The 18,779-nt window shown below is 39.8% G+C and overlaps 1 protein-coding gene across 4 annotated transcripts in view; it reads right to left on the bottom strand.

The window, feature by feature from the left end:
* The window catches only part of waslb (WASP like actin nucleation promoting factor b), a 40,290-nt gene continuing 21,511 nt past the window's right edge, over positions 1 to 18,779 (bottom strand). The window contains exons 5-12 of one of the 4 annotated variants that reach the window (XM_034673610.1): positions 17,627 to 17,650; positions 16,970 to 16,993; positions 12,284 to 12,467; positions 8,335 to 8,377; positions 4,730 to 4,883; positions 3,182 to 3,717; positions 2,997 to 3,105; positions 1 to 1,220 (exon numbers count right to left, since the gene is read on the bottom strand). In XM_034673610.1, the coding sequence (XP_034529501.1) occupies positions 1,159 to 1,220; positions 2,997 to 3,105; positions 3,182 to 3,717; positions 4,730 to 4,883; positions 8,335 to 8,377; positions 12,284 to 12,467; positions 16,970 to 16,993; positions 17,627 to 17,650 (1,136 nt within the window). In that variant the 3' untranslated portion in view covers positions 1 to 1,158. The remainder of the gene's footprint in view (positions 1,221 to 2,996; positions 3,106 to 3,181; positions 3,718 to 4,729; positions 4,884 to 8,334; positions 8,378 to 12,283; positions 12,468 to 16,969; positions 16,994 to 17,626; positions 17,651 to 18,779) is intronic. The other 3 variants (XM_034673612.1, XM_034673611.1, XM_034673613.1) reach the window with 3 other exon arrangements.

The following is an 18,779-nucleotide window of genomic DNA, read 5'->3' on the forward strand; positions in this document are numbered from 1 at the left end:
TCAGGTGGGTAAAACTAAAATGTCTTTATTCCTCAAGCTTTACATGATCAATGACCTGATTCCAACAAACAGGCCTTTATTAATGTTTGCTACTGTAAAAAAAAAAAATCAGTTAAAAAGAAAATACAATTTTAACAGAATCTGTAGTGTGACAGTAGTGGAAAAAAAGGGACTAACATTTACAACAGATAGCCGGCTGAAGACTACCTCCATGTGTGTACTAATGTAGTGTGATAGGTTAACGGTTCAAATGCTGTTTGTCCAAATGCTTTTATGCTTCATGTCTTAAAGCGTATGTATGTTCCATGATGATACAGACCTGAAAATGTCCTGTATTCACGCAGCGAGTCTCCTCTTTCTGTGCAAAAATATAACAAGACTCAAACTCTGGAGCAAATTTACAGTCGACAGCAAATGAAGCTATAGTTTCAAAAAAAGAGCTTTTTCTTTTTTTTCTTGGTTTTAAGAAAATATGAGTGCTAAACTAGGATCATTTAATAAGTAAAAATAAACTACAGAGCAATAGGGTATGAAAATAGTTCAATTTCTTTTTTTCTTCTCCTGAAAAACAATGACACATGATTGATGAAGGATTCGTGGCAACATATTTTGTAAGCCCTCTCCTTCGATGACTGACCAAAAGAAAAGAAAACACATTCAACTCTACGGTTTAAGAAACAGCTTGATGTTAAATTGCACGTTATTCTGGGAAATGGGAATATGCAGAGTGACAGGGAGGGAAAATGTGTGATGGGATGATGGGGAGGCAGCAGATATAGGAACGATGTCTGAGTGACAGATGGAGGTCGAAGAGTTGGGGGGACGTGGGAGGAGAAGGAGAAGATGCATAGAGATGGAAAAAACCCAACAAAGTTTGAACCGATATGTGAAATATTGCTATCAAGAGAGAAGATGGAGCTGACGGAGACAAAGATAAAGAAACAACAACCTAAGATATGAGAATGACAAACATTTACAGATTAAATGAGGTATTGCACAGATTAATAAAAAAAGCATAAAGGCAACAAAAATATACAGCAACTTGATAGAACATTTACATTTATACTTGTGAAATTAAAGATTTCTTTTCAGAAAGACAAGAACATTTATAGTGTCATAATCATCCTGGGGGTGAGGGAGGGGAGAAAGAGAATGTCGCTAGTCGTCCCATTCATCATCTTCCTCAAAGTCCTCATCGTCATCATCATCGTCGTCCTCATCTATGGAGGAAAAGAAGATACATCAAGAACTGAAACGGGGGATAAATACACTTGAGTAAATTTATTTATTGCCTTTCTTTTAGGTAGAAACAGTTTCATAAACTTCTTAATGTAATGCCTATATATGTTTAATAGTTTTTTTTTATTATTTAAATTCAAATTAGAAAAAAATTATGATTAAAGAAATGGGGGGGAACGGGGTTGGTTGTCACACAGGTTGGTTAGCGCATTCGTTATATCTCGCCACCAGAGGGCACTGTCTCTCAAATTGGGGTATGGGCATTTCCAAAATTAGGATCACCTACATAGTCTTCTCTGGAGTAAGACAGCTGAACTTGAGGTGAGAGGACTTTTTGTGTTTTTCATGTCAAATTGTAAATATTCAGCTCCTCAGTATTTTTCTTCTCAGCTTTTAAACGACGGGTTTATAACAAAACAAAAGTTACCCTTACAAAGTGTGAGGGGAAAGCTATAGTTTAGATTTGTATTAGCTAGCTAAGTAGCTGTTAGATGGTTGTTAGCCTTGATGCTAGCAAAAAATTCCAGTTGGGGTTGGTCGTCACATTCTCTTTGGGCTTGGTTGTCACATGTAACAACCAACCCCTATGTTGGCAAAATCATGCATGGTGAAATGAGTTGGAGTGCGCAGACCCTACATTTGCCATCACTGTAACTCAGACAGTGACTGCATGTAGCCTAGTTGAGTAGACCATTATTGTTCGGCCTATTTGTTTTGTTCTTTATGTTGTTATATAGGCTGACCTAAAGATGTGTTTCCTGTTCATGGTCCTTGCTCATTTTATGTTAAAATGCATTAAGTTATGTCGGCCTATCACTTGTCAGTGCAATTAAACTTTCAAATTTATCCTGCCTTCTTGCCTTTTTTAAAAGATTTTTCCCATTAAAATACCATTGTGACATCCAACCCAATAGTGTGTGACAACCAACCCCATAGTGTGACATCCAACCCAATAGTGTGTGACAACCAACCCCATAGTGTGACAACCAACCCCATAGTGTGTGACAACCAACCCTGTGATGGGGTTGGTTGTCACAATGTGTTAGAGTGTCTTTGATAGTTAATTGCCTCTTTCTTACAATGAGTTGGAAAATGAGAGGGATACACATTTCAAGCCAACACCTTAAGCTTCAATTTAATGTAGGAATGACTATTGAAATATGTTTTGATGATGAGCAATCATCAAAACAGTAAAAAGTGGGACAACCAACCCCGTTCTCCCCTATGCCTTCCATTTGTCTGTATCCAAATGACTGTTTCAGGATAAATTAAGTTATATTTATATAAAGCCTCTTTCATACAAAATGTCTTGACTTTCCCAACACAGGTGTTGATGTAAACGCAGACCTGACCACCCAGACTTTTACCCAGGCCCCCCACTTCAATTTCCACAAGTTTAAAAATCTCTTTCAGGGAAAAGAAGTTTCCTCCTCCAAGAGGTTAAAAACGGATTAAAAAAAAAAGCATCACAAGGTTGATAGAGACAAACCAGGAGGTAGTGAAAGTCTCATTTTATCTTTGCTGACAGTGTGTCATGTGATGGTAAATTGATGACACAAAGTCTGAGTGTCAACTGGTGTCAGTGAACTCCAGCAACATTTTAAGGTCAAAGAAATAGGAAAATCTTCTCCAGCACTTATGCAACTCCAGTCTAAATGTGGAGCGTTATAAAGTTCTGTACATGACGGGACAAAGGAAACATTTCTAAGATTTTAAGAGAGTGAAGCTGGAGGGGATGTTGGTTCATCTGTTTGTACCTGAGGAGTGAATAGCTTTGCTCCTTTTCTGCATCACCTCCATCAGAGCCCCAACGATGCCTGCTGATGGAGCTTGAGTGGAGGGGGGTGAGTCGATGTTGTCCTCTCTCTGTGAAGGAAACATGAGCTGTTAAAGCACGAGAAATCAAACAGCTGATTCAAAGACATGTGGTGTGACTACTGACAGGTTTCAGTTGGATTCCTTGTCGGATTTGGTCAAGAAGAGCGTCTCTTCCCACGCTGGACACCGGCCGCTCCTTCTGCTCCACCTTCTTCAGATTGGTGCCCTCCCTGATCTGACTCAGCAGCAAAGACTTCCCGGGCTGACCGCTGTCCCCTCCATTAGCCTCCATGGGCGGCGGAGGAGCTGGGGGTGGAGGGCCAGGAGGTGGTGGAGGAGGAGGGGGAGGAGGTGGGGCTCCGCCGCCAGATGACATCGAAGAGGAGGGAGGAGGAGGCGGAGGGGGAGGTGCCACAGGAAGGGAAGCATGGGCCGGCGGAGGGGGTGGCGGGAGGGAGCCTCGGCTGGGAGGGGGAGGAGGTGGGGCGGACATGCCCGGTCGGGATGGGGGAGGAGGCGGCGGCGCAGAGATTGGAGCTCTTGAGGGCGGAGGAGGTGGAGGGGCACCTCGCCCCCTGGCTGGAGGAGGGGGAGGAGGGGCTGAGCTGTGGTGTGGGGGTGGTGGAGGAGGGCCGCCTCTGGATGGAGGAGGTGGAGGAGCTGGGAAGAAAAAAATAATTCAAGTTTCAATAATCATCACGGATAATTCAGGCTTCACTCTGCTAGTGTTAATCTAGTTTTTTTCTTTTAAAGTGATGACATGTTGGTCTTCCTCTTTCATTTGCTCCCATGATGTAGATTTGATGTTGACAAATTCCAAAACTAAAATCATTTCAATTGAAACCTCGTCCAGTCTTTGAATCAGGAGCTATTTGTTGTTTTATCTCAGAGTGTCCCTGTTCTTCTGGAAACCACAATGCACGTGCAAAGTTGTTAAAATACGACCCACTTGTGCTTCTAGCATGAAGGAAGAGCTGTCAGGTTTAGCTGAGGTAGAAGTTAAGCAGGAAAAAGCTCATGAATGTAAACCAGTTTAATCAAAGATGTCACTGCATACTTGTCAAAAATGCATTCAAATTCCAAACCTCACAAGAACCAATGCATCATGCAGTTATAAAAGGAGCCACTAGGGGCAGCCTACCTCCAGAGTACAGTATAGGCATAGATTTTACAATATGGCGGATGAGAGCCAGAGATTATATAGTGTTACTTGGACGGTTAATCATAAAACATCACTTTTTTCACAACAGTTATTCCAGTCAGCAGAGGAAGGATGTGTGATGTTGAAATGATTAGATTTTAATTCCTTCATTCTGAATCTTAATCTCAGAGTCAGTCAAGGAGGAAACGATCGTCTTAGGTTCAAACAGAGCAAACGCTCATTTAACTTCAGTCACTGCAGTTTCCCACACTTGACGATGGGATCAAACTGCAGTCCAACTCGACATGCACAGTCAGTCATGCATCAAAAACCTACCGCTCCACCTGGGCGGACCTGGGGACAGAACCACCACACTTGTTAGACTGGAGGTAACCCTTCAAATGCTTTTTTCACCACTCCTCCTTCACACTTCCACACACCACAGGACGTCAACTCTTCTGAAGCCACTTTAGTTACACCAAATGACCAGCTGTACTTTTTCTCTCAGTGTGAAGTGGAGGATTTCTTCACCTTGTCTCCGTAGCTCATTTTTGACAGCTTCCACGCCTCCTTTCTTCTCAATGAAGTCATAGATGACCTTCGAGGTCTCCTTGTCCTTGAGCTGAGCCTCGGAGATCCCACACAAATCAAACAGGTTCTTCAGCTCTGGGTCCAAGTTATTCACCTGGAGGAAGAGAACAGAGATGAGACATTAAACTATAGAACATTAAGTGGGTTGTTCACCACAGTCATGACTCATCCCCTGACACTTTACATGGATCTGCTGTGGGATACTGATTCGTGATACTCTGAACCCACCAGCTAATGTCTGCAAAATAAAAGCAATCATTTCTTGGTTCATTTCATCCCCTGGAGTAGCGCCCTTTAATATGTGTCTAGTGAGTCTCAGCTTCACTGTAAATGCTAGGTAACACAGAGGCTTCACTTGATGGTGAAGCACCTGGAAAAGAAACTAAAGCTATGTTCACACTGCCGGCAAAAGTGGCCCAAATCTGATTTTTTGGGGTCAAGGGACCAGGTCAGATTTTTTAGAGGCAGTGTGAACACTCAAATCTGGCCCAAATCTGATTTAGACCACTTCCATATGTGGTCCTGAATCAGACACAGATCTGATCTTTTTCAATGCGACCTCAGTGTGAACGGCCAAGGCGGATTTGATGCGCATTTGATACTTTCACGTCACTTTATAGCGACACACGTTACAATTCAGCGCGGCGGTAGCCTTGCAAAAATGGAGGATAGCAACGATGGAGCAAGTCAATTGAGTGTCCTGCTGAAGGTGTCTTGGGGAGAGCCGCTGACAGATGTAATTGAAAGTTGCCCTCGACATCCAGAAGTTTTGAATGAACTCTGTCTCTGTGAAACTATTAACGTCGCAGACCAACCACTCCTGACTCCACATAGACCTTTCAATCATATTTGTGGCCACAGCTTCGCAAAAAGCTGAACCAAGCAAGTTGGCTCTCTTTTTCTTCTTTCTTTCTTTATACTTGACCTCCTCAGCACCTGGTCATTCATTCTCCGGCTCCCACTGCACAAAAACTTTGTAACAAAGGCGAAAATGCTGACTTCCTCCATGTTTATGTTTGTAAAACAGCTGCATGTGATGTCATTGTTACTGTTCTTTTGCGCATGCAGGGCAGTTCAGAGCTGCAAACAGTTCACACTGGAATCAGATACAGGTCACATTATAGACGGTAATGTGAACAGGCAAACAAAAAATTGGATCTGAGCAAAAAATCAGAATTGAGCATTAAGCCTTGCAGTGTGAATGTAGCCTCACTGTCTTTTGATTTATTTACAATTATTACCCAGCTTTCTTACTGATCTTCTGGATGTGTAAGAAGCTTGATTCTGATTGGTCAAAACCCCTTGACAGCGGTTGTTAACATTCACTAACATGAGCAACGCCAGAGGCAAACTGATCGCACGTCATGTCAAATCAATTGGCGGAAAAGAGTTCTGGCACATTTAGCTTCTGCATGTTGACACCACAGACCGTAAGGTGAGGGGAAACCGTTAGCTTCTATTAGCGTCATATTGGTAAACAATGTGGCTAAAACGTTAGCTTCGGTTAGCATGCGAAATCGGCAGGCTAGGGTTTGTTTACATATTGGATCCTGTCCAGCAATATTAGCAACAGGCAGATAAGAATCCATCGCTATGGAACACTAACTGCAGTCGAATCACTGGGGCTATTTTTTAAAAACTGTGAACATAAATTACTTTAAATTAATAAAATAATCTTTTAATCAATGTTTTTTGACAACATGTTTTTATTTTAAGTTAGTAGACAGGTAATATGGAAAATATTCTACAATGCATGTTGTTTGAGTGAATATTAGATCGATGCACTTTTTAATTATTCTAGGCAGTCAGGAAGTCTGAACTTGAGTGACACAAAGCATGCAAATATGTCACTCAAGTTCAAATTTTGAATCCAAATTGTAACTGCATACAGATGTCTGTTAATAAAGATAACAGGTAACAGATTACTGCTGATGGGAGCCAGATGTCTTTCAGGCTGATTGCAATCATCTGCCTTTGCTCTCATACAGACTACTTTTCCTGCATACACCAAAGACCGCTGACACATGATATGTCAATACTACCTGGACTACAAATGGAAATCAGAAGATTTCTCGTACCAAAGTCCAGGTGCTTTCCAACAGATTCTACATTTTTGAGTATTTTTGACCCCCAAATTAAAGATTATTCATCGGGTTATGGCAGGATACATAATAATAAATTATATATGCTCCAGTTTTTGCATCATTGCAGGTCCTTCGTTCACATATTTTAAGTTTCTTCGCCCAGCTCTAACAGATTGGTGTCTCAGCTTCTCTCATATCTGCAAACGTACCGGCACACTCCTGCACAATCATGCATAATCTCATGACCTATATGTTAACATCTGCGACACTAGTTTGTAATCTGTATTTATGAGCTTTCATGCTCAGTAACACATTATGTGGCCGGCACATCAGGAGCTGTGTTTTCCTGAATTCGGATTAAAAAGAAGTGACATCTGAAAGAGCTGGATTACCATGTTTGAGACTGGATGCTGGGAATATAATCAGCTGTTTCAACTGATTCATTCAGGGAAAATCAAATATGTGAGAAGTTATTCTATATTATTTTAACCGGCTACATTGTTGAGCGATTGCAGCCTGGATTTGCTGTAAAATGCAACAAAATGAGAGAACGATGTCAGGGGTTATGCTGCCACCTGGTGGTGTGGGGTTGGACCTTCAAGTTGACACACAGTTCTCTTAGATTGGATTATTTGTGGCCAAAGCTCCCCTTCAGATGCTTTGGTTTTTGCATTTTGAGTTTCATTACTGTTTGAGTTCATCATCATGTGTTGTCTCTGGGTTGTGTTTATTATTATTGCAGCTAACATACATTTAAGGTGCGACAGCAGCAGTACAGAGTTCAACTTTCAGACCATCTTTCAGGATGGATGATCACTTTAAAAATGTGCACCTCTATGAATGATTTTATCTACATTATCCAAGATGTAAAGGTAGAAAAAAAGAGTTAAATAAAAGGTAAATTTAAAGGATGTTCAGACTTGAAGATAAAGCCTTTGCTCATTTTTTAATCCTTCATCTTCCCTCCAGCTTAAAGCCTGAAGATTCAAAAGCTGTGCAAGATTTGTTGAGCTGACGTCACACTGTTCAAATCAATCTAAGTCCTTGAAAGCATTGACTTATGAAACTGAATCACCTGATTTTATCTTTGTCATTTTCTGACTGAGTAAGTCCTCTGACCTACGTGCTCTCCTACTCATCCTCCAGCCTCCAGCATAATTACCGACAACGCTTTTTTTTTTGGGAACGAGTCCATGGATTATGCAGATGCAGGTTGAATCTCTCTCCACCCCCCCCATCTGAAATCTTCTTGTGTAACTCTCCTGATGACTTGGCTACGCGGCTCAGCTTAAAATTTCAAAGCTGATATTAAAATGTTTAAAAAAAAAATCTGTCTGGGAGAGAGCTATGTGGCTGATAAACAGATACATTATGGGCCAGAATATTTAGAGGTCACATACTTCCAGCATGTGCAAAGAGACAAGCACAAAACCGATATTAATGTTCTTTTAAAGCACTTACATCAAAGCCTGTGTTTGGATCCCAGCCGACATGTCCAATGTGCCTGTGAGAGAGGAAGAGAGGGAGAGAGAGAGAGAGAGAGAGAGAGAGAGAGAGAGAGAGAGAGAGAGGGTGCGTGTGAGCTCTTAAACAAGAAAACAAAAACAGAGGAGAGAGCAGAAAACATGCCCACAAATGTACATAAAGAATCTGACTGAAGTTTATGAGTTTGCTGCAAGATAAATATTAATGCATGTTTTAAACCTGTGAATGACCTATTGTTCGCCTGCAGCATCTCATACACACACTACCAGTCAAAAGTTTGGACACACCTTCTCATTCAATGGGTTTCATTTATTTTAATTATTTTGGACATTGTAGATTAATACTGAAGACATCAAAACTATGAAATAATCTGGTTTTGTCATAATCTGGATTACAACAGTAGTCAAATAGGGCTATCCAGTGTGTACTAACCCTACCTCTGAACAACACAACTGATGGTCTCAAGCACATTAAGAAGGCAAGTCATGCTACAAATGAACTCTTGACAAGGCTCATGTTAATTAGAAACCACTCCAGGAGACCACTTCATGAAGCAGACTGAGAGAATACCAAGAGTGTGCAAAGCTGTCATGAAGGAAAAAGGGGGCTACTTTACAGAATCTGAAATATAAAACATATTCTAGTGTGTTTAACACACTCACTGCACTGTTAATTGTATTTCTCGTCATTACTGTTAATTTCATTTTGAAATATATTGCTCTCTTACCACTCTTTTTTCCCTCTCTCTTCGTCTGTGTTTTTTTATTTCATGTTCTCTTTGTTTTCCTCATTTTCTGTTGTAAAGCACTTTGGATCAACTGTGTTGTGTGTAAAGTGCTATATAAATAAAGTTGATTTGATTTGATTTTTGTTAATGAAATAATTCCATATATGTTCTTTCATAGTTTTGATGCCTTCAGTAGTAATCTACAGTGTTTCAAATCATTAAAATAAATACAAACCCTTGAATGAGAAGGTGTGTCCACACTTTTGACTGGTAGTGTGTGTGTGTGTGTGTGTGTGTGTGTGTGTGTGTGTGTGTGTGTGTGTGTGTGTGTGTGTGTGTGTGTGTGTGTGTGTGTGTGTGTGTGTGTGTTAAACCTTTGAATGACCTATTGTTCGCCTGCAGCATCTCAAACATACCTATGAGAGCTGTCACTGACTATTCCTGGAAGCACATCACAGACATTCCTGTTTTATCAATCATATAATACCCTATAGGATTAGATCCTGTATAAAAAAACCACCTGGATTATTTCATCTCTGATTCTGATTCACCACCAGTACTTATATGGACCAGAGGCATAAATAACAAGTGTGGCTCTATGTGTCATTTAGGACACATTGATACCATACACTACATGTTTAATGTTTAGTTTTGCCTTTTTTCTTGAAATCAATCCCATTAAACCGACTGTGTGGATCTGTGTAATGATATTCCACTGAATAGAGCATGTTAATCTCTGTTTCAGAGGCATGGCAGATTACATAACATGCAACGACTCATTTAAATATCCCTTAAAAAAATCCTAGAGTGAAGCTGGCTGGCACGCATTTGTGCTAAGCTAAACTAAGCTAAGGTCAATGACTGCTGGGGTGCGTTCAAAATCACACACTACTCACTATATTTTGCACTATACAGCAAAGTCATCATTTTACAGTGTTATCTGATGTCTGAGTGAAAATATAGTGTATAGTAATAACCCAGATAGTTGACTCCTTGTGTCCCACAATGCATTGAGAAAAGCAGTGCATGGGCGATGGTCACTAATCAAGCAGTTTGCATCATCATGCATTGCAGTGTAAAGTGAAATGATGAATGGAAGTGAGGGATTTGTGATGGAGGGATGTTGGTTTCTCTAAATGATGACAGCCACAGCCTCTATGCAGAATGCACAGGACACACGAAAGACTTGTGGTGTGATCATTTCATTTCTACATCAGAAAGAGTGTTTCATAATGGCCTCATGTACCACGCTCAAGAAACTGGACACTCTTTATCACTCAGCTATCCGCTTTGCCACTAATGCACCCTTCCACACTCACCACTGCGATCTCTATAAATTGGTGAAGTGGCCCTCCCTTCATACCTGGCGGCTTCACCACTGGCTTCATTTCGTCTACAAGTCAATCCTGAGCAAGACACCTCCCTACCTGTCCTCTCTTCTTCACGTCACCCAAGCCTCATATCGCACTAGGTCCAGTGAATACATCAAGTTCATCATCCCCGGTACTTCTACTGTTTTAGACGGTAATTCCTTTAGTTTTGCAGCAGCTAACGACTGGAACAACTTACAAAACACCCTCAAACTCTCAACTTTGACTCCACTCACAACCTTCAAGCTAAAACTCCAACAGATTTTAGTTGACTGTTACTTCTGCTGATCACTTTGGACTTTACTTACATGCATACTTATATATAAACACACACGCTTAGTATAATATTAGTTCATGTTGAAATTAGTATCACTGATCCCTTGCCGTTGTTGAACTGCACAATTTAAGTGGCCAACTACAATGATGCTATAATCAGCGTCTGGCGACACAGGCAAGAAGTGTCCGAGTAGATTCCTTGTTGTGCTCACTACATAGTCCTCTACAGGAAACTCCTGAGGTAAGGAGTAGGAGGTAGTGAGTGAATGTGTGATTTTGGACATTACACTAGTTTCAGCGACATATTTAGCACAAAAAATAATAAAAAAAAGCATCAAATGATTCTTGTGCTAGGTAAAACTTTAAGTGTATAATTAGTATTATTGAAGTTTTCCTGTGTTGGTGATGTTCTTTAAGAAAAAACAACAACAAGAAAGTCATAGAGATATGTGTCTGCCTGTCACAGCCTGAGGGACACACCATCCCATAATATTTGATTTTAAGTGAAGGTTTTATGAGCATACCGCATCAAGTGAGGACATTGAGATATGCTGTATGGGTGACACCATTGTTTTAATGCTTATAACAATATGTAATGGATATATATGTATGAATATATATGTAATGGATATATATGTATGAATATATATGTAATGAATATATATGTAACGGATATATTAGTAATGAATATAATATGTAATGAATATATATGTAATGCATGTATATGTAATGTATGCATTAGTAATAAATATAATATGTGATGAATATTTATGCAATGAATATATATGTGATGAATATATGTAATGAATATATATGTAATGAATATAATATGTGATGAATATATATGTGATGAATATATATGTGAGGAATATATATGTGATGAATATATGTAATAAATATAATATGTAATGAATATATATGTAATTAATATATATGTAATGAATATAATATGTAATGAATATAATATGTAATGAATATATATGTGATGAATATATGTAATAAATATAATATGTAATGAATATATATGTAATTAATATAATATGTAATGAATATATATTTAATGAATGTATATGTAATGTATGTATTAGTAATAAATATAATGTGATGAATATTTATGCAATGAATAAAATATGTGATGAATATATATGTAATGAATACATATGTGATGAATATATGTAATGAATATATATGTAATGTGATGAATATATGTAATAAATATAATATGTAATGAATATATATGTAATAAATATATATGTAATGAATACATATGTGATGAATATATGTAATGAATATATATGTAATGAATATAATATGTAATGAATATATGTAATAAATATAATATGTAATGAATATATATGTAATAAATATATATGTAATAAATATATGTAATGAATATATATGTAATAAATATATATGTAATAAATATAATATGTAATGAATATATATATAATGAATATATATGTAATGTATGTGTATAAATCTTAGCTTTGAGAACAGGTAGTGAGGTGTTGAAATAGTGGGATGATTCTCCTGATGCCCCGTGCTGACTCACTGGAAGTTGCTGGGCGTGCCGATGTCTGCCTTGGTCAGCCTCTTCTTCTTCCCTTTGGCCTTTTTCTCCCTCTTGGGGAAGGTGGAGTGCACCATGTTGTTCACCTGAGAGTTGTTGTGATAACGCTGAGCGTTGCTGATCTCTGGGTTTTTGATGTCGACCGTGGCCATGTGCAACGTCGGGCCTGAAAAGTGACAGACCATAAAAAAGAGAGTCAGTTTATGTAACATGACAGGTGGAGCACATGGTACATCAGTTTCAATATATCAAGGATGCATCACTTGTGTGTGGGGTTTTAAACTACATTCAAATCTGGTAAGAAAAGGTATTTAAAACAGCGTTATGAAGTGAGGCAGGCTTTGACTCTAAATCTAAGTATGGGGCTTTTTCAGGCCAGCTGTTTCCCTCCAATTATATAATCCTCTATTTAATGGTTATTACAGACTCTGTTTGGGTAGAACTGACATTTTTGGGGGGTTGTGGGTGTGAAAAGGACTTAGAACATGTGGGATTACAGCATCATCCCATTACTGTCACTCTCACTGAAACTAAATGACAAACCAGGCAACAACTGAGTCTGGACACCGATCAAAACACTGAATCCAAAGCTTCAGATGAGTTCATTTTTTTGTTTGTTAGCCATGCAAACATAATCTTTTACAGTTTTTACTTAACTTCATTCAAACAGGAAAGCCTTGCTGACATTTCCATCTCAATTCAGTTTAGCAATAACAATGTGGTACCAAACCAATAACATAATATGGAAACCAAAACTTCCATAACACCTCTAGACCTCAAACCTTAGTTTCTCTCCACTTTAACTGCAATCATTTTTGGTCCAGAACCAAAGTGGTATTACAATATTCAGATGGACTTTGCACATGCATCATTGACATAATCACATGTCCAGAAATACTACATGATTGCTTCTTTCAGAGCCAGGGTTGCAGCACATACCTTTAACACTCTCACTACAGGGACTTTTTCGAGTTTTACTTGGCGAAGGTGAGACCGACCGGCTGCGTCTCCTCCTCACCCTGTCCCATATACACCCACTAGCATCGCTCTCCCTGCAGGCGCTCATACTGACATCAAGGAGCATCTTGCCCACTAAGCTGTGAGCTTGCTCTCTGGGGCAAATGGAGAGCCGTGCAGTCGGGTCAGACAGAGACGGATACAGTTCATCCTGTGGGAGAACCAGGCAGTGTAAAGAAGACAGGCAGCTCCCTGGGCCCAGACCTCCACCACCACCGCCTCCGCCTCCTGCTTCTACTCCTCCTGTGCTGCCGTCACAATTTAGGTCCTCAGAGGGAGCTGAGAGGAAGGTGGTGCAGAACATCATCGTAGCAGCTGACTTTGCCTGAGCTAAACGGTGAAAGCAGAGACACCAGGGAGGATCCTGGTTGGGTTTTAGGCGCCAGACAGATCTGATGTATTCCCTCTCAGTCAACACAGAAATGTGTTATCATTCAGAAGGTTCTCATCCCCGACAAGGACAGCTTCCCCTTTAACTTGCTGCTGTAAAAAGTGTATCAGAAGATTCCAGGCTTCTCAAGGAAAAGGAAGTGTCTTTGCTGAACCCAAAGTTTCTGCAACTCGACCAAAAGAAAAACAGACGGAAGAGGGAAAAAAAAAAATGTTGTGACTGACTTGACGCAACTGTCTGCTTTTACGGAATTAATATCCTCATCAGACATCTGGTGGAGTTCAGTCACAAACTGTCTGAGCTGTGAAGGCAGACATCCAACAATGCCATCAGAAGGGAGGAGAACCAGCCAACACTTAGCTCGCCAAAGTTTGCTCTTCCTCTTGCATTCCTTCCATCACAAGAACAGCTTTCTTCTACGCAAAATTTTCACCAAATTCCATTTCCCCTTTCTCTCTATCCAAGCTCTGCAGATTTCGTGTCTTTTTCCATGGTTTTCCCCTGCCCTTTGGTTTTTGCATCTCAGCAGGGTGCACTGATAGATTATGAAACTCGGATTGGCTCGCTGCGATCGTTTCTCCACCCACCGCCTCTACTATCTCCTCCCTCTCCATCACGAACACACACAAATGGATCTAATCCCAGCAAATCATGCTGGACTTAGTGCTTGGGTTTTACATAACCATTAAAACCCCGTCCGTGCATAATCCAACGTTAATCTCAGGGGTTCTCTACGACATGATGAATCTGCAGCTAGGGACAGAAAGGCAAGAAAGGAAGAGAGGATCATGTGATGGGAAAAAAAGGGGTAAATGAAAAGGAAAGGGCAGATGAGGACAAACGAGGGGAAGAGGAGAGCTGGAAGGGGAGCAGGAACCATCTCTGGACCCATCAGTTTTGGTCTGATGACGCTAATGCCTCTGAGAATGATGGACAACTTAATGTGAATTCCAGTTAGTGAATTCCAGCAGTTAGCCATCAGCAATTTCACACACTTCCTTTTTCCTTAAACTGATTCGTTTACAGTCCAATTAACAACTTGAGAAGTGACCGTGTGTTTAGATTGAAAGCAAAACAAAATATCCTCTCCAAAAATGTCTGAAATAAAATCAAATTTCTTGGTACATTTCACCCTCATACTCGGGCTAATTCAACTGTTATTTGTAGGTCTCAGTTTCACTGTGAATACTGGAATACAAATAGGCTTCACCCTGGCTTACTCTGAAGTATAAACAAGGAAAATAAAAATATTTCTGGGTGCAGGCTGGCCTTGGGGATTACATGTGGGCCCCATGTGCAAACATCTGAGTCCCTGTTGCAGCAGCTGCAAGTTTGACTCCCAGACATTAGTCTTTGCTTCATGTTATCCTCCATTCTCTACCCCTGATTTCCCTTCAGCTGTCATGTCCAATAAATGCCCCAAAGGTAACAAATTTAAAATTAAATTAACCAATGTTGAGACTTCAATGTGAAGGATTGGGTTCTGCACACTTTTGCAATTCATACAGACTGTTTTTCCTGCTATATCCCCTTCATCTATTATCAGAAGGTCTCAGTTTCACAGTAAACAGTATGTTTCACTATGGCCTCATTCTGGATTCTTTCCACTGTATAAAATAAACAAACCAAAGAAAAAATAATATTGCTAATTTTCAGGAAAACATCATATTTGGGGACTGGGACACCATGTAGGTTCAGCCCACTTTTGCACACCATACAGACTGGTTTCCTGCTAATCCCAAAGCCTACTGACTGGCCAATGCTACTCATGAACAAATGTATTATCAGGTACATGCAGGTTCTACATTTGAAGAGTTTATTTGCAAAAACAGTTAACTCACTTCTGAAAAACTTAATAAATGTTTCAAAAAACCTACTTTTTCTGTTACTAGCTTTTGGTATGAACAATCAACTGAGGTTGGGTGGCTTTGACTAAGTCAAAAGAACTTCACTAATCAGAGGTATCTTGAAAATGTAACTTTATTAGGTATCTATATAAAAAAATTAAGTTTTTTGAAAATTTATAAAAACTGAGTTATCTGTTTTTGCAAATGAACTCTTCATATTTAGAATGTGTTAATGAAGATTCACAGAACAAATGTAGAACCAGACTTGAGATGAGAGACAGTAATAGAAATGTGAGTCCATAATGAGAAGTGAGGAGGAGACTGATGGAAGAAGATTTTCCTGTAGCAGGGCAAGGATGACTTCCTTTGAAAAGGAACCAAATCACGCACAACTTATCAACTTATTCAGAACGTCAAACCATGCGTGACGAATCCAATAAGCACATTGTGTTTACAGTTATGCGTGACAGCGTGATTTGGCGTAGGTACATGGAACATAACGCCCTCAGGAAACACGACTTTTAAAAATCCATCTTCCAGCAGGTGGAACAACAACATGCTGAAACACAAATCTTTAACCTGAGTTGTAAACAAGACAAAAATAAACCCAAAATAAAGAACCATATAGCTTTATGCATGTCCATATAAGGTATACCATGTGACCATGAGGGTCCACAGGCAGCATGTCATTAAGCTGTGCTGAATATGAGCATCAGCTGATCGAGTATATGTGTCAATTGTGTGGTAAAGACTTGTGGACAGCTGCACACAAACACAAAAAAATGAATTGGCCATCTGGGTTAAACCAAGCTGTCCAAAACTGCTTCCGTACTGTACAAAGGAAGCTGTATGTCCGATGCCGCATGGGCACTAGCTAATGTGTACATACACACAAATGTGTCCCATCTGTTCCAGTCGTCAGACCACCCTGACTGAGGGTCAGGTCATGAACTCTACAGATCAAGACTACACTACGGGAAGGGCAATTTAATTTGATGTCAGAGTGCATTTGCAATATCCGGTGGTATTGGGATTATGTGTGTTCTTTTCTTTTAGCCTCCTGAACAATTCCATTTATTATGACTGACTGATGGTGAAAGTTATACACAACAAAATAGACTCAATAAGAGGTGAAATATCTTGATATTTGTCATTATTTGTAAGTGGACCTGTATGTAGTCTGAGGCTTGTTAGTGTCTACATCTGAACAAGCTGTTCTCTTTCAGTTACAAGAAGGAAGCAGAACAGATACATCATACATTTCTTTGTGTATTGCTTTATCATTTTTATACAGCTTCAACGATCAATCAATCTGCTACTTTAGAACAAAACTATTGATTTACACCATCTATTAGGAGAAAGCAAACTTTCGTTATCAAGATCTGTAATATAAAGCTCTTATGAGGACATTACCTTGTGCGTTGATTTCGGCGCCCCCTGTGGACAAAGCAGTACCTCTTATTCGTTTGAAATGTGTGAGCTGTGTTTTCTAACAAATATGTCATCCTGCTCTCTTTTAATTGTCAAACATATCACATACTTTTCAGTAGTAGTAGGTGTGTGCATACTCTGTTGGTGGTTTCAGGCATTCAGAACAACAGATTAGAATGAACCGATCTTATTCCTGATGGTTTTGTTTGCTTTGGTAGGTCATAAAGATGAATCCGGAATCATTTCAGTGTGTTTCAAAACCAGTAAAATAGTTCGCACTGGAGCTTTAAGATTTCTCACTTCCACTATTAATACATAAGAATGTTTAGCTATGTGCAGTCCCTCCTTGTCTTTCCATTATGCAACAAGAGACTGCATCAACAGCACATTTAGACCTTCTCTGTAGAGTACAGAATGGTATGTACGCTGTGTTTCTGCGTCTGCGATGTAAGGAAAAAGACCTCTGGCCTTGAGTTTGTTGCCAACACAAATATCCGAATGATCCTGCAGCTCCACCCGTCTGACAAATTGAGCTCAAGTGCTAAGAGGTTTTCATTACCACCAGACACTTTTCTGTCTCTGCTTTTTTTTTTTCTGTGTTTTTCTGAATTGATCAACAGGAAAGAAGGGAGAACATACCATTCGGAGGGTCGCGTCTCTTCTCTGTGAACACAGACAAATGAAATGATTAAAATCCTGCGCTCAGTGGTGGGTTGTGTTAGTGAGAACGTCAGAGCGCATATGAACAAAGAGAGGAGAAGTTGTTGTTTGTTTTTTGAAAAGGAAGGGCTCGGCGAGGTTGCATAGAATGGAAAGTCGTTCGAAGGAATTGCAAAGCAAAGTGTTCGGTTAGCGTGTTAAAAGAGACGCAGAGCAGACAAAGACGCTACAACTAAGACTATTTCCAACAAAAATTCAATTGTGAAACTCAAGAGTGATGTTTTGAGTTTTCTACCAGCTTGAGGTCAAGAGAGATTAGAGACTGGATTAGATTAGGCACCCGATGCGGAGGGCTGAAGGGCAAAAGATGAAAGAAGGATCCGATTGGAAGGACAAGAAATGACTCGCAGGAAAGAGGAAGGAAGCTGGACGATCTTAATGAAGCAAGTGATGATAAAAGTTCAAGACTGGTGAGCCAATAATCAGTCAAGGAATGTGTGGCTTTGCATGAACAGTGTGTTGAGAGTCTGATCAGATGAACACAAACATTCACGGTTCATTTCCGTTGATAAATGACAAGACAGAAATTAGAATGGACAGCAAAGTATGTTAGGTTGCCTCCCAGGTGTGACCTATAAAAAGATTCATTGTTGGTGCTGTTAATGTATTGTTTAACCGATGGCATCATGGTATGAGGAAATGATGGTACTCTCATGCAAACAGGCCCTTTGGGAGTTGCTGGCCATGAGCAAAGGAGTCCTTTCCACAGAGGATCATGTATTTGTTTGCTCATTTAAACATGTAGCTGTAGTGCCCCCCTCGGGCCGGTCAGCATACAAAACACTAATCCAGAGTCAATCCTGTGACAGCCAATGACAATGAGTGAGAGGTTTTCTTGTAGCACCAAAATTGGGACTTTAATACTTTTACTAATAGATCTGTTAACTCTGTGACAAGTCATTGTCTTTCTGGTTACTTTTGTGATTTTATATAAAAGGTTTGCAGTTTGAAAAGAGTGATGTGTTATCAAAGTTTCCAGGAGTTAGGAAGGGATTACAGCAGGTAAGACAAAGGAGAAGACAGGAGGGCAGAATCGCCAGTACTAGACAAAAAAATGTCAATGCATGACTTA

The sequence above is a fragment of the Notolabrus celidotus genome, chromosome 21 (genome assembly GCF_009762535.1).
Source record: "Notolabrus celidotus isolate fNotCel1 chromosome 21, fNotCel1.pri, whole genome shotgun sequence".
Lineage (NCBI taxonomy): Eukaryota > Metazoa > Chordata > Actinopteri > Labriformes > Labridae > Notolabrus > Notolabrus celidotus.